The 15,369-nt window shown below is 38.9% G+C and overlaps 1 protein-coding gene across 13 annotated transcripts in view; it reads left to right on the top strand.

The window, feature by feature from the left end:
• ank2a (ankyrin 2a, neuronal) overlaps positions 1 to 15,369 on the top strand; it is a 60,687-nt gene that overhangs the window by 25,336 nt on the left and 19,982 nt on the right. For 7 of the 13 annotated variants that reach the window (XM_068650799.1, XM_068650804.1, XM_068650805.1 and 4 more), the window contains 17 exons: positions 120 to 344; positions 475 to 573; positions 1,241 to 1,395; positions 1,633 to 1,844; positions 1,926 to 2,133; positions 2,190 to 2,286; positions 2,361 to 2,589; positions 3,190 to 3,315; positions 3,398 to 3,520; positions 3,603 to 3,635; positions 3,719 to 3,740; positions 5,527 to 13,356; positions 13,840 to 13,917; positions 14,058 to 14,189; positions 14,448 to 14,588; positions 14,685 to 14,895; positions 15,288 to 15,366. In XM_068650799.1, coding sequence (XP_068506900.1) covers positions 120 to 344; positions 475 to 573; positions 1,241 to 1,395; positions 1,633 to 1,844; positions 1,926 to 2,133; positions 2,190 to 2,286; positions 2,361 to 2,589; positions 3,190 to 3,315; positions 3,398 to 3,520; positions 3,603 to 3,635; positions 3,719 to 3,740; positions 5,527 to 13,356; positions 13,840 to 13,917; positions 14,058 to 14,189; positions 14,448 to 14,588; positions 14,685 to 14,895; positions 15,288 to 15,366 — 10,000 coding nt within the window. The remainder of the gene's footprint in view (positions 1 to 119; positions 345 to 474; positions 574 to 1,240; positions 1,396 to 1,632; positions 1,845 to 1,925; positions 2,134 to 2,189; positions 2,287 to 2,360; positions 2,590 to 3,189; positions 3,316 to 3,397; positions 3,521 to 3,602; positions 3,636 to 3,718; positions 3,741 to 5,526; positions 13,357 to 13,839; positions 13,918 to 14,057; positions 14,190 to 14,447; positions 14,589 to 14,684; positions 14,896 to 15,287; positions 15,367 to 15,369) is intronic. The other 6 variants (XM_068650806.1, XM_068650808.1, XM_068650811.1 and 3 more) reach the window with 2 other exon arrangements.

Genomic DNA, 15,369 nt, shown 5'->3' on the forward strand with positions numbered 1-15,369 from the left:
TGTCGGTACTGATGATGGAACGTGAACCGTTTTATCGTCTTTGCATTGTCTGCATGGAATTGCAAAGTCAACAAAATGATTCGCTTTTGTTCTAATTCTGGGATGCACCTGTCTTTTAGCTTTCTGGTCAGTTTCATGGTAGACGCAAGAGGCGGGGCCATGCGAGGCTGCCGTCATAATGGCCTAAGAATCATCGTGCCACCAAGAAAGTGTTCCGCACCTACGAGGGTGACATGCAGGCTAGTGAAGCGACACCGTCTGGCTTCCATGCCCCCTATGGTCGAAGGTGAGGGGCTGGCTGGTCGCATCATTGAAGTGGGACCCACTGGAGCTCAATTCCTGGGGTAAGTGTGTTGGAGTCGGAGTTGGTATGAATGGTTGCTGGGGTGTGTGTGTGTGTGTTAGTGGTTTTTACGCAGGTGTGTTCTTTTCATACTGTCTTCTTCACTCCTTCCTGTGCTGCACATGGATCAGTAAGCTTCACCTTCCCACAGCTCCGCCCCCTCTGAATGAGGGCGAGAGCCTGGTCAGTCGCATCCTGCAACTGGGTCCTCCAGGAACCAAGTTCCTCGGGTAGGAGGGGCCTATCCTGCTCAGCCCAAGATCCAGTATTCATCCAAGATCCTGTATTTTTATTTATTTTTTTATGTTGTTCTGTCTTTTATGATATGGTTAAAGGTATAATTTGTCTGGATGAGCTATCGAGTTGAAAACTTGGGCTGGTATACAATCATAATGACCTCATGAATATATTTTTGGTTTGTAGTCCACAATATTTATTCAAATGTGTCTTTTTAAAAGTAACAAAAGAGTCAGAAACTTTGTTTCTTAATTGGCTTTTTCTTCTGGGCACAGCCCCTTCAGGAACAAAGTGACACTATAAGACAACCTACTGGTGCTTTTTCAGACTAAAATTATGCCTTTCTAAATGTTTTGAGTATCACTTTAAACCGTGCTTGTTTTTTTTCTCTGCTTTAGTTATTCCCTTGATTTTATGCTGTACAGCCACTGATCTTGTTTTATTATTTTGCAACGTGTTAATACAGAACCCGATAGTTTCCTCCTTCTTTTTACAAAAAATGTGTTATCCTGCATGACTTACATCCAATATTATTTGAAATTCTTTTATTTTGCTTTTGAAGGTGGTCCATAATTTCACACCTATATTGAACCAGTCTTGACATCTTGTGACTTTATGGATTAAATCATTCTAATTTGCTTATTTTGTTTCTTCCATTAGTCCGGTGATTGTGGAGATCCCACATTTTGCCGCTTTGAGGGGCACTGAGAGGGAGTTAGTCATCTTAAGGAGTGAAACGGGAGAAAACTGGAGGGAGCATCACTGTGACTTCACTGAAGAAGAGCTCAACCAAATACTTAATGGAATGGATGAAAGTAAGGATTCAAAGTAGTTGAATTACTGATGGTATGCCAATTGTATGGAAAAAAAATATATCAGTATATATGATGACTTTTATAAGTTTGAGCAGAGTAACAGTTCTGTGATTTTAAAGCCACCACAATAAAAAAAATGTTTTTGTCATATTTTATATCAGTTGCATAAATTTTGGAAAGAATTTGCCAAAGTACGTCATCATCATTGCTCATGTTGAATATTTCTGGACTTCACAGAACTGGATTCCCCTGAGGAGCTTGAGAAGAAAAGAATCTGCCGCATCATCACACGAGACTTCCCACAGTATTTTGCTGTGGTGTCGAGAATAAAGCAGGACAGTCATCTTATTGGTCCAGAGGGCGGCGTCCTCAGTAGCACTCTTGTTCCTCAGGTACAGGCTGTCTTCCCTGAGGGAGCACTCACTAAGAAGATCAGAGTTGGGCTCCAGGTGTGTACCGTACATAAGTTCTTTGAAATAGAAAGAGGTTTGATAATATGACTAATTTTTATGGTTTTTGGAAAATGTCAGGCTCAACCCATTGAAGTTGATGTCGTGAGAAAGATCCTTGGCAACAAGGCCACATTCAGTCCAATAGTCACACTGGAACCAAGAAGAAGGAAGTTCCACAAACCAATCACCATGACAATCCCTATTCCCAAGAGTGCAAACAATGAAGGAGTTGGACCGGTGTACAGCGGGGAAACACCAACCTTACGTTTGCTTTGCAGTATTACGGGTAAGTCTGAGATTTATTTATTTTTTACTCATGTAGTAACGAAAATTGTGTTGCAGGCGGGACAACGCCGGCTCAATGGGAAGACATCACTGGCTCTACCCCTCTTACCTTTGTTAATCAGTGTGTTTCCTTCACGACCAATGTGTCAGCGAGGTAAAGCTCAAATGTCCACCTCCACGTTCACTTATCGTGATTAACATCCAACTGACTCACGTTTACATTTTTAGATTCTGGCTGATAGACTGTCGACAAGTTCAAGATTCTGTTAGTTTTGGCTCTCAGTTATACAGAGAGATCATTTGTGTGCCATACATGGCCAAGTTTGTCATCTTTGCCAAGACGTTGGACCCCATTGAAGCACGACTTCGCTGTTTCTGCATGACCGATGACAAAATGGACAAGACGCTAGAGCAGCAAGAAAACTTCACAGAAGTCGCACGAAGCCGAGATGTTGAGGTGCAGTGTCTAATTGAGTGGAAGTAGTTAATTACTAGAGTGGGGCCATCTCACAAGGATGGCTGGTCATGTAACGACCTTGTCATCCTGGTCCTATTTCCAAGATCGTCATTGTACGTTTTTCGTTTATGTGATAATGATACGTACATATTGTAAGTGGTCGGTAAACAGAGGAAATGGTGCATAACTAGCCTCTAGTGGTGGTTTGGCTCATTACCACTCCTCACGTGCTTGCATTTCAAAGAAAAAGTGCATCAGTCGCATATCAACCCATCCCAATGAAAAAATCATCAGACAACATAATTGACCTTGGCACTGAATGTTTTTATTATGTCATTTATTATGGGCGACTTTCATCATTCATGGCATTTATCGTGGTCGTTCATGGCCCATGTCACCTTGAAAAAGAGATTTGCTCTTAAATCTTTGCTCCATGGAGATAATTGCATATCAGTACATGTCATTTACAACATAAGAGGGGCTAAATATTACAACTAATGGAGCGCCAAATAGTGAGCTTGGTGTATAATATGAAGGGAATAGCAGACCTTTGGGTTTTATTTGTGTCTTTGAATAATGATCATTCTTATGTTAACTCAGGTCCTGGAAGGAAAACCAATATTTGCTGACTGTTTTGGAAACTTGGTGCCGCTAACGAAGAGTGGGCAGCATCATGTCTTCAGCTTCTTTGCCTTCAAAGAGAACCGACTAGCCCTTTTTATTAAAGTATATTAGCACACAGGAGTTTTTCCCCCTTTAAAATGTTCCTACCAATTTACTCATTGAGTGTTTTTGAATCAATTCACAGATTAGGGACACAGCACAGGAGCCATGTGGTCGGCTTTCCTTCACAAAAGAACCTCGCACATACCGCAGTCTGAACCATAATGCAATCTGCAACCTTAACATAACCCTCCCAACATATTCTAAGGTCAGTCTAAAATTGAATTAAAATTATGTGTTGTGAAATTTGTCATAATTAAATATTTGTTTTGTTTCCTACCTTCTCATAGGAGTCTGATTCAGAGCAAGACATGGATGACGAGGTAAACAAAACCTTCTTGATGCACTATCGCAGGAGAAAGTAAAATTTTGCTGATAATCATGCTTCATCTCCTTTCTCTTGCAGAGTGAGAAGAGTGACAAGAAATGTAAGTGAAACTTTTACAGTTTTAAAAAATTTGCTAAATATTTTAGGAGAACAGCATCACTGGCATTACCATTTAAGTGTCATTTTATAATCTGCAACAATTACATTCTATTTAATTGTCACTGTCTAATGAAAAGCACATGCAGTGGTGCCTTGAAATATGAGTGCCTTCTCTCACAAGTTTTCCGATTAATTCTTTACATTCTAATTAATTGTGCCAATGTTTGTATAAAATGCGATTTTTATAAGGGACTACTTTTCCTTAAAAATCTGTTTTAGGAAGTGGAAATACATTGCATTTCCACATATTTCAATAAAGAAATACAACTTGTAATACAAGTGTATTGCGTCACTAGCGTGGTCACAGAACAAATTCAACTCTCAAGACACCACTGTACTGGTAACCAACGCAAGGTTATTTTCAGATTAAAAAGATTTGGACAGATGTGCTTTTCATTTGCAATTTCATGTTATATAACACATTTTATAATCATAATGTTGACAATATTAACAGATGATAACTGATCATAAAGGTTGTGACACGCAGTGTTAGCCACTGAAAACATGTATATGCCAAGATATGCACTGTTTGACGCGTTACTACTCAAATTTGAATGTGGTGTGACTTTGCTCTACTAACACGTCGTTACTAGTAGCTATGCTCTGGCTGTGCATTTGCCTTTCTCTAATTCCTCCTGAGTGGCTCTTTCTTTGCTTCCCTTTCCCTCTTTTAATTTTCAAAGTCTTTGAATTGTACTTATTTAAATCTACCTAAACCACTTTAGATGCCATGCTAGAGAATAACATATTTGAGAATAACATATTTATCATAATGGAGAAATATAAGTGGTATTTTAGGAACTAGGAACAAATGTGTTTGGTCTGTACAGAAATACTTGTAAAAATATGTTATTATATTAATATATTAATCATTAAATTGAATTAAAATCATTACACGTTATTATACAATTATTTTTTAATATAAGTTTACCCTTAGTTATCACTTCATCCTATATAATTGTTTTATTTATCGATTATTCAGTTACATTTCATCTATTCGCTACATTGTAAATTTTATTCATTGACACATTTGATCATTAAGTGACACAGCAGTCTTATTTTTTTAATTACTTTATTTGAGAATACATTATCTGTAATTAAGATGGTCTGGATTGATTTCATCAAATAGTACTTGAAACACAGAAAGAATTATTGCAAATACCAGATTTGGGGGGGGGGTCATTAATCAATTAGTTAAAAATTACTCTAATAGGATTTAGTACTTGATTTGTTGCCAGGCATGACTCTCCATGTCAGTGACAATCTTGAGAGATTTTTGTTTGTTGGTTCTTCATCCCTGTCCTTTTGTTCTATACAGTGTTTGGTTATTTTCTTTGTTGTTTGTTTTTGTTCTGTTTGCCAATTTCATTTCTGTTTCATTTCATTTCTTCTCATGTTAATTGGGACACTGCTATTATTTTCTATTGTTATTAAAGGCATTCAAGCTCCTTATCAAGTACTTCTCTTGGCTTTGCTTTTGCTATCCGCTGTTCTACTCGTCTAAAACTCTCCTGGATCACTTTTTTCCTGTTTTTTGGTCTTTTTCCCCATCTTTTGGTCTATGAAGACTTCCTTTTCTCTGTCTTTTTCGTCCTTCCATGATCTCTGAACTCAGTCTGGATTTTAACAGCATTGTCTTGATCAAAGTTTTCTGATGTCTCTCTTCCCCACTTCATTTGTCCCTTGTCATTTACCCTTTTTGGTTGATGAACCTTTTTTAACTGAAGATGATGAATCTGAATCAATGGAGACTTTCTCACTGAAAACGAGTCAACCTCTGGACCCTGCCACCCTTGCAAGCCCGGATCTTCTCTCCGACATGTCAGACGTAAAAATCCCTGCTTCAAATTCTGACCACTTAGACCACATAAAAACTTTGGAAGGAGATGGTTCTGCGTGGAATGAAGAAAAGGAAACTCTTGCCATTTATGAACTCCAAGACAGGCGTGGAAAAGTTGGAGGGATTCAGAGTAACCGGATTACTAACACTCAAGAGGAATTGCGAGAGGATAGTGCGAGAAAAGCAAAGAGGTCCAGTTTTGAGTCACGTGAAGAAAGGAATGTTGAGACGACGAGCACTTTAAGCAGACTTACCACAGAAGATGGAGACTTGACATGTATGGAGTCATACGTTGGCATAGACAAAAAAATGGAATCCCCATTGATGTCTGATTCTCAGAAGGAGGTTGTCCAAGAATCTGTTGAACAGTTTATTGTGAAATCTGATGGTAAACAAAGGCCCCCTGACATCAAAAAACCTATTAGGAGGAAGCTACGAGACAGAGATCGGTCTGGATATAGTAGCTCTGAAGGAGAGATGGAAAGGGTGAGCTCTGAGGAGTCTCTAGATGGTGACGCTGCTCTGAATGAGAGTGGCCTTGTTTTCACACCAGCGATAGATCCGCCAGCTTCTCCTCGTGTGGTTGAAACACCTATAGGATCAATAAAAGACCGGGTTAAAGCCTTACAAAGCAAAGTTGAAGAGGATGAAGGCCAAAAACACTCTGCAGTACAAATATCAAGATCGTCCCTAACAAAATCGAAAATAGAGAGTGAAATGCCACAGCTCCCCAGCGTTCCCAAATCCCCCAGATCTCAAACAGAAAGATTAGAAGAGACTATGTCTGTTAAGGAGCTGATGAAAGCATTCCAGACTGGCCAGGACCCTTCAAAAAATAAGTCAGGGCTTTTTGAGCACAAAGCATTGGCATCTTGCGATTCCACACAAAAAAGCGAACTGGCGGATTTTGACGCGAAAAAGGGGACTGACCAAAGTCCCCAATCACCACCAAAACCTAAAACTCAGCAGCTCAAAGTTCCTCAGCATGAGATTGACTTTCAGAGAAGTGACAAATCTGATTCTGGAAATCTGAAAACAGGCATACTTAAAGATACCTCTAAAGAATCACAACTGATTTCAGATGCAAATGTTGGAAAGATGGTCACATTTTGTGATGAGAGAGAAATTCACATCGGCAGAAAGTCAACGGAGCCTTTTGAAAAGCAAAGTATGTCTGTTAAGGAGCTAACGGAAGCATTCCAGTTTGGGAACGATCCTTCAAAAAGTCAAGATAGACTTTTTGAGTACAATTCAATTGCTTCTCCAAGAATTGCGGTACCGGAAGGAGTCGCTCCCAAAGATGCCGCTAGCACACAGAAATCTCACGTTCAAACTACAAATTACAAGTCCCTTGATGCACCAGATGTTTGTCTGAAAAACAAGGTAGACACTGCAGATACAATTCATCCTGACAAGGGGATGACTAGTCCTCAGAAAGAACTATTAACGGGGACGAGCTCGGGAATGATGCAAGTCGAAGAGCAAACCATCAGCACCCGTATGACTTTATCTGAAGATTTGCAGATAAGCCCTGACCGCAGGCCTTCTGAGGACTTCAGTGCTGACATAAAGGCTGAGCTTGAAGAAAGTCCAGAGTACCAGTTATTCAAGCAAACATCTACAGCCTTAGATGTGAGGTTTCAACTGGAGAGATCAGATGAGGAAAATTTGGTTGATAGATTACCAATCTGCAGTTCATTCACAGAAACTATTTCTCATCCTGATAATCAAAGGCTTGATGAAGGATTTGCATTCACCCATCACATGAACAATTGTAATGAAGTTAAAGAAATTACAGTTGAAGAACCACTTCTGGAAGAAGTCCACATTCGTAGGAAAACAGATAAACAGGCATGCACTTCAGCAAAAGATACGTCAGGCTTGGTGTCCTTAATGAAAACCGACATGCATCAGTGTCTAGAAACTCCACTTGTAACAGATCAACCCCTACAAGAGAATATCAATGAGGACGAATTTGAACAAATTATTCTGGTAAAGGGAACAGAAAAATATCTACACCCACTTGCTTCTGATGTGGCTGGATTTGGAACGGAACAGAAACATACCATACCAGAAGACAGAAATAGGACACCTCGTTCCAGTTTGGGAGATGAATATGAAGGACATGCAGTGGCTCTTGAGGTAATCAATAATAATGAAGACACCACAACAGATGAACCACTACTTGAAGAAGTCCATATCGACAGGGAAAAAGATAACCAGGCATTCGCATCAGTGAAAGATATGTCAGGATTGGTGTCCAGATTGAAAACTGACATGGATCAATGTCTCGAATCTGGTCCTGTAACAGATCAACCCCAGCAAGAGGAGATCGTTGAAGAATATTTTAAGCAAACTATCCGAACAAAGGGAAAAGAAACAGACATTCACACATTCACCTCTGAAGACAAGTATTTTGAAGAAACCGATGTAAGAGAAGACAGAAATAAGACACCTCGTTCCAGTTTGGGAGATGACTATGATGACTATGATGATTATTCAGCGGCCTCTCAGATTAACAATTACGAAATCATAATGGATGAACCATCACTTGAAGAAGTCCATGTTGGCAAGAAAATCAATAACCAGGGACCCACAGCAATGAGAGATATGTCAGGTTTGGCATCCTTAATGAAAAATGACTTGGATCAAAGTCTCGAAACAACGTTTGAACCAGATCAACCACCACTAGAGAATATAATTGATGAACATTTTCAACAAATTATATTGACAAAGGAGAAAGACACTCACCCATTTGCTTCTGATGAGGCTGTGTTCGTCACAGAATATGAACATTTCGAAGAAACTGAAAAAAGAGAAGATAGAAATAAGACACCTCGTTCCAGTTTAGGAGATGACTATGAGGAACTTACAGTGGTTTCTCATGTGAGCACCTTTAATGAAGAAATCCCAATAGATGAACCACGACTTGAAGAGGTTCATATTGGCAAGAAAACCAAGGACCAGGCACCCACAACAGTGAAGGATATGTCAGGTTTGGCATCCTTAATGAAAAATGACTTGGATCAAAGTCTAGAAACAGGGTTTGTACCGGATCACCCACCACATGAAAACATAATTGTGGAAAATTTTGAGGAGATTATACTACAAAAGGGAATAGAGAAATACATTCGCCCATTTGATTCTGATGAGGCTATGTCTCACACAGAACATGAACATTTCGAAGAAACTGATATAAGAGGAGAAATAAATAAAACACCTTGTTCTAGTTTGGCAGATGATGATGATGAAGAACTTATTGTGGCACCTCAAATGAACAATGATGATGAAGAAAGCACATTTGAGGAGCCACGACTTGAGGAAGTTTGTATTGGCAAGAAAACCAAGGACCAGGCACCCACAGCAATGAAAGATATGTCAGGTTTGGCATCCTTAATGAAAAATGACTTGGATCAAAGTCTAGAAACAGGTTTTGTACCGGATCACCCACCACAAGAAAACATAATTGTGGAAAATTTTGAGGAGATTATACTACAAAAGGGAACAGAGAAATACATTCACCCATTTGATTCTGATGAGGCTATGTCTCACACAGAACATGAACATTTCGAAGAAACTGATATAAAAGGTAAAATAAATAAAACACCTTGTTCCAGTTTGGCAGGTGATGATGATGAAGAACTTATTGTGGCACCTCAAATGAACAATGATGATGAAGAAAGCACATTTGAGGAGCCACGACTTGAGGAAGTTTGTATTGGCAAGAAAACCAAGGACCAGGCACCCACAGCAATGAAAGATATGTCAGGTTTGGCATCCTTAATGAAAGATGACTTGGATCAAAGTCTAAAAACAGGGTTTGTACCGGATCACTCACCACAAGAAAACATAATCAAGGAAAATTTTGAGCAGATTATACTACAAAAGGGAATAGCGAAATACGTTCACCCATTTGATTCTGATGAGGCTACATCTCACACAGAACATGAACATTTCGAAGAAACTGAAAAAAGAGAAGATAGAAACAAGACACCTCGTTCCAGTTTAGGAGATGACTATGAGGAACTTACAGTGGTCTCTGATGTGAACACTTTTAATGAAGAAATCCCAATAGATGAACCACGACTTGAAGAAGTTCATATTGGCAAGAAAACCAAGGACCAGGCACCCACAGCAATGAAAGATATGTCAGGTTTGGCATCCTTAATGAAAAATGACTTGGATCAAAGTCTAGAATCAAGGTTTCAACCAGATCACCCACCACAAGAGCATATAATTGAGGAACATTTTGAACAAATTATACTGACAAAGGACATAGAGAAAGACATTGACCCATTTGCTTCTGATGAAACTGTGTTCGGCACAGAATATGAACATTTCGAAGAAACTGATATAAGAGAAGAAATAAATAAAACACCTCATTCCAGTTTGGGAGATGATGATGAACTTATTTTGGCCCCTCAAATGAACAATGATAATGAAGAAATAAAATTTCAGGAGTCACTACTTGAAGAAATTCATATTGGCAAGAAAACCAAGGACCAGGCATCCACAGCAATGAAAGATATGTCAGGTTTGGCATCCTTAATGAAAAATGACTTGGATCAAAGTCTAGAAACAACGTTTGAACTATATCAACCACCACAAGTGGATATAATTGAAGAACATTTTGAACAGCTTATCTTAAAGGGAAAAGAGAAAGGCATTCACCTATTTGTGTCTGATAAAGGAACAATTAGCGCAGAAGAGAAAAATTTTGCCATACCAGAAGACAAAATTAGGACACCACGTTCCAGTTTGGGAGAAGATGAAGAATTTGCAGTGGGCCATGAAGAAATCCTAACCGGTGAATCATTATTTCAAGAAGTCCACATTGATAAGGAAACAGATTACCGGCCATCTGCAACAGTGAAAGATATGTCAGGGATGGTGTCCATGATGAAAAAGGACATGGATCAATGTTTCGAATCTGGTCCTGTAACAAATCAACCCCAACAAGAGGAGATCATTGAGGAACATTTTAAACAAATTATCCTAATAAAGGAAAAAGAGAAAGACATACAAACACTCGCTTCTAATGAGGCTGGATTTGACACAGAACCGAAATATTTCAAAGAAACTGAGTTCAGAGAAGAAAGAAATAAGACTCCTCATTCCAGTTTGGGAGATGAAGAACTTACAGTGGCCCCTCAGTTGAGCAATGATAATCAAGAAATGACAATTTATGAACCATTACTTAAAGAAGTACATATTGCGAGAAAACCCAAAAAACTGACACCCACAGCAAACAAAGATATGTCAGGTTTGGTGTCAATACTGAAAAACAACTTGGATCACAGTCTGGAAACAAGATCGCTATCAGTGGCCCCTGACATGAACAATGACAATGAAGAAATCACAATTGATGAACAACTATTTGAAGAAGTCTACATCGGCAAGAAAATCGATAACCAGGCTCCCACAGCAGTGAAAGATATGTCAGGATTGGCCTCCCTAATGACAACTGACTTGAATCAGTGTTTTGAAAGAAAATTTGATGAACAACCACAGCGACAGGTTACAGAGGAAATGTTTGAACAAGTTAACTTAGCAAAGGAAAAAAAGACGGACATTGATTCATTTGTTTCTGATGAAGTGAAATCGTCTTATGAGGAGAAACTAGAAAGTACCAACAAGCAAAACTACGGCGAAAGTCCTGTGGAATTCACAAATCCAGTTGAAACATTGAGTGAATGGCCACAAAGGCCAGTTGATCTCAATAACCTTGACACTGTCGGTTTTGATGGACTTGTTCAAGAACATTATCAACAAGACTCTCTGGAGGCAAGTCCAGTCATGGAAGATATATCTTCCAGGAAATCCCCTGATTCCATCGAGCCAAGTCCTTCTAGGGAATCTCCTTGTCCAGATTCTTTAGACGGAAGCCCCACTCAATCATACAGCACTGGAGACGGGGCATTGCCAGCCAAGGCAGCTGTTTACGAAGATTATGCATCACAACTTAAAGCATGTTTTGCTTTTGACACAAATATAAGCAAAGATGACAATGAATCAGAATGTGTCACGCAAATGGAAGGTGACAAAACTCCCTCTGTCCATGAAGATGAAAAAGAGGATTATTCGACAACCAATCAATTTACCCCAGAAGAGGAGATGTTTAAAATGGCTGCAAAGATCAAAACCTTTGATGAAATCGAACAAGAAGCTAAAACAAAAAGAGATACATCCCCATTTACATCCTCATGTACAAGTGCCCATGAGGATGTTGAGCTTGACAAACAAACGGGCCCAGCTATGCCATCTTCGTTCCAAGATTCACCAGAAAAATCTTTTGAAAAAACAGTTGCCGAAACAGATATTGATTCAAGTCATAGTATGCACGAAGAGAGGGAAGAATCTGAGTCGCAAATAAGCACAAAATTTCAAGGAAGTGAAAAGGCTCTACAAATCTATGAAGAAAGCCCATCTGATGGTGACCCACAACCACATCACGATATTCTTCTGCAAGGAATCATTGAACCTTCGACAATAGTGTGTGCTAAAGAACCCCAATATTTTACATCAGGTTTTGATGATTCTGTAGCCTACAACGAACGGGCTGATGAACAGAGGGATTATGATCATGCAGAGGACAGCGAACTTCATCAATCACCTGCTCAATCACCAAGTGATGACCAAACCCCTGAACAATTTCAATATGAAGAAGGAAAGCTATTTGAAATGACGAGAGGGGGAGCAATTGATCTGACAAGAAGTTTTGATGAAGAGGTTGAAGGATATGGATTTTTTCAAGTAGAGGGACATCAAGTGGATGAAGTTTCAGAGGAGACTGAGGATGAGCAAAGCACCGTGTCAAAATTTGACGATAGTGATTCAGTTGGCGAGGAAATTCCACAGAAGCCAACAAAGCAAATTGTTCCTATTCCCAAACCCAGAACTCTTCTAACACCCTCATGTGAGAAGTCAAAGAGTGACAAGCACATTTCTGAAGCTGATCTTGGTAGCTCAACAGAAGTTCAGCTCGGTTCCCCAACAGAATTGGATAAGCTAACCATTATTGAAGGTGATGACAAAAGACCTATTGGCCTTGGCGTAAACTATCCTGACCCCACAATCGCTGTCAATGAGTCAAGCACAAAAATGGATACATTAGAATACCAAAAGCAGAGTTGTGATTTATTATACTCCTCTGCAGATGAGGATGAGGAAGATCAATGCTCAGTCATTGAAATGTCTTTTTCAGGTTCACAGACTATTGTCAATCAAGGCGGCATAACAAAGGAGGATAGTCAAATAAAACTGGACAGAGCTCAAAAGTTCTCTGAGCATGATTTGGTTAGCAAAACAGAAGACCCGGCCATGATTCGCAGAACAAGATCTGAAACCGATGGTGCTCCAAGCAAAACCTCGGGTAAAAACAACAGGAGTTGTTCTGACAGTGCTCAACCCACATATGAATCTAGCCTTACCTCAGCTCTTCCCTCAACAAAACAAGTGAAAGAAATCCATATCTCTAAGACTGAAGAATCCTCTTTGGATACTGATGACATCAGCAGCTCAAGTCACAAGAGTCCCGATTCTGTCATCTTTACGTACGACATTCCAACATCGAGCAGTTTACATTTGGATCCTTTGACGGCTGTGCAACCGTCTTCTGGTACAGCAGATATGTTTGAATCTAGGCCTACCTGGGATGACACGGTGGAAAATCCGATGCGGAGAATCACCGATGAACAAACTCCACAATGCATGGCAGGTATGGCCAGGTCTAAACGAGCTTTTGCTTTCCTAGTTCTTCTCCATGGCAACAAGAACTCTTTTCTTCTTTGTAAGAGCATTCTGACATCACGTGTGTGCATGTTGTGACATTTTTGCATGTTGGTGAGTTTTTTGTTCATCTCATCTGTGTCTCTGTCCTATCTCAAGATTGAATGGTCATGTTGGTTTTAGTTAACAATCTTATGTTGATGCACACTATTGGTATCTCTGATACTAATTTAGCTTCCTAATATTACTAAGTTTCATCTGCTGATCTTATTTTGGAAACTCTTTAGAGTGATGAATCCAACCTTTATCTTTTCATCAATGTCAACATTACATTTCCACATTTGATTTCAGGTGTGTTACAATAGCCATAGTCTTAGGAAAATGACACTTGTAGATGTATTTAGCAAATTCAGCAAAATATGTGTGCAGTGACATTGAAAAATATTTTTATTTTACTGTGGTGGTATTTTAGTGGATTGGCAGGATGATGCTGACAGGAAAGAGGAGACATTATCTATCATTGCAGATCTCCTTGGCTTCAGCTGGACTGGTAAGATGTCCTTTGCTCAATGATTGTAGCAAAATCTTTCTTCCTAATGCTGATATTTGGAATCTACTCAAATATATGTTGTGATTTTGTCAGCAAAATATGTGTATATATTTTCAGTATTTGTATTTTGTTGTCCCCAGAGCTGGCAAGAGAACTGGAATTCAATGAGGATGATATCCAATTAGTTAGAACACAGAATCCCAATTCACTTCAAGAACAAAGCCATGCCTTGCTTCAACATTGGGTTGAACGGGAAGGCAAACATGCCACAGGTACATATTAACTTTGTTTGAAAGGACAAACTAGGAAGGAGGTGAAGGAAGGCAGGGTGTGTTTTCAGTGAACACACCCTCATTCTATATACTTGGCTTTTTCTCTAGTCATTTAAATTTAACAAGCTTGTTAAAACTTTAAAACCTTTTATTTTCATTTCACGGGGACTTTGTCTTTAATCATTTTCAATTTGCATACTGTATATATACAACACATATACTGAACACGCTGATAATCTTTGTGAAATAATTCCACAGAAGATTGCCTGATTAAGAGACTGACCAAGATCAATCGAATGGATATTGTTCATCTAATTGAAACCCAGATGAACAAGTCGACTCAAGAACAAACCTCAAGAACATATGCAGAGATTGAGAAGACATTGGACCATAGTGAAGGTAGCTTTTTTTCTGTCAAAGGCTTTTCAATTTAGTATACTAAATAAGTGTGTTTGTTATTATGTACGTGTGTAACTATATGAATTGCTTTTCCAGTGTCAGTTGCTTTGTCTTCAGTACAAGAAGATGTGGACAGCCCCAGAATTGTGAGAAGGGTTGAATCAGATCGCAAACCTCCCCCAGCTGTTTCTGAAGAGGACCTCTCTGTAGCTTCTCTACTTGACATTCCTTCATGGGCAGAGCCTGCTGGACAGACCCATTCAGAGAGCATGCATGGGGACCTTTTGGAGGAGCTTGAGATCTCACAGTAAATTGCCAATTTTATTTATCTAATTTCTAAACATGAGGTGTATATCTGCGTGGATAAATTTAGCTAATTTTTAAATCATTTATTATTTTGAGAATAAGAAAATTATTATTATTATTATTATTATTATTATTATTATTATTATTATTATTGTTATTTAACGTTCAATGAAAATGCTGAAAAGGTGCTACCAATTAGCTTATTTTGGAACTGATCTTCAAAAAATAAAGACTCACTGAATAAACTGCACTGGCATTTTATGTAAGTTGGTTTCGTTATACTGTATATAAAAATGCTTTTTGTGCTAATATGTGTTTGACAGTTGTACAGTATATGGATTTTACATATATTTTGAAAGCTTAATATGTGACTGTCTACTTTCTGTGTTGCAGTGAACTCAACCCTAACCTGTGGACTTCAGATGATGTAATTTCACATGAACATGCACGCTATGTCAACTTAGAAGAGCAAGTA

The sequence above is a fragment of the Syngnathus scovelli genome, chromosome 5 (genome assembly GCF_024217435.2).
Source record: "Syngnathus scovelli strain Florida chromosome 5, RoL_Ssco_1.2, whole genome shotgun sequence".
NCBI lineage: Eukaryota > Metazoa > Chordata > Actinopteri > Syngnathiformes > Syngnathidae > Syngnathus > Syngnathus scovelli.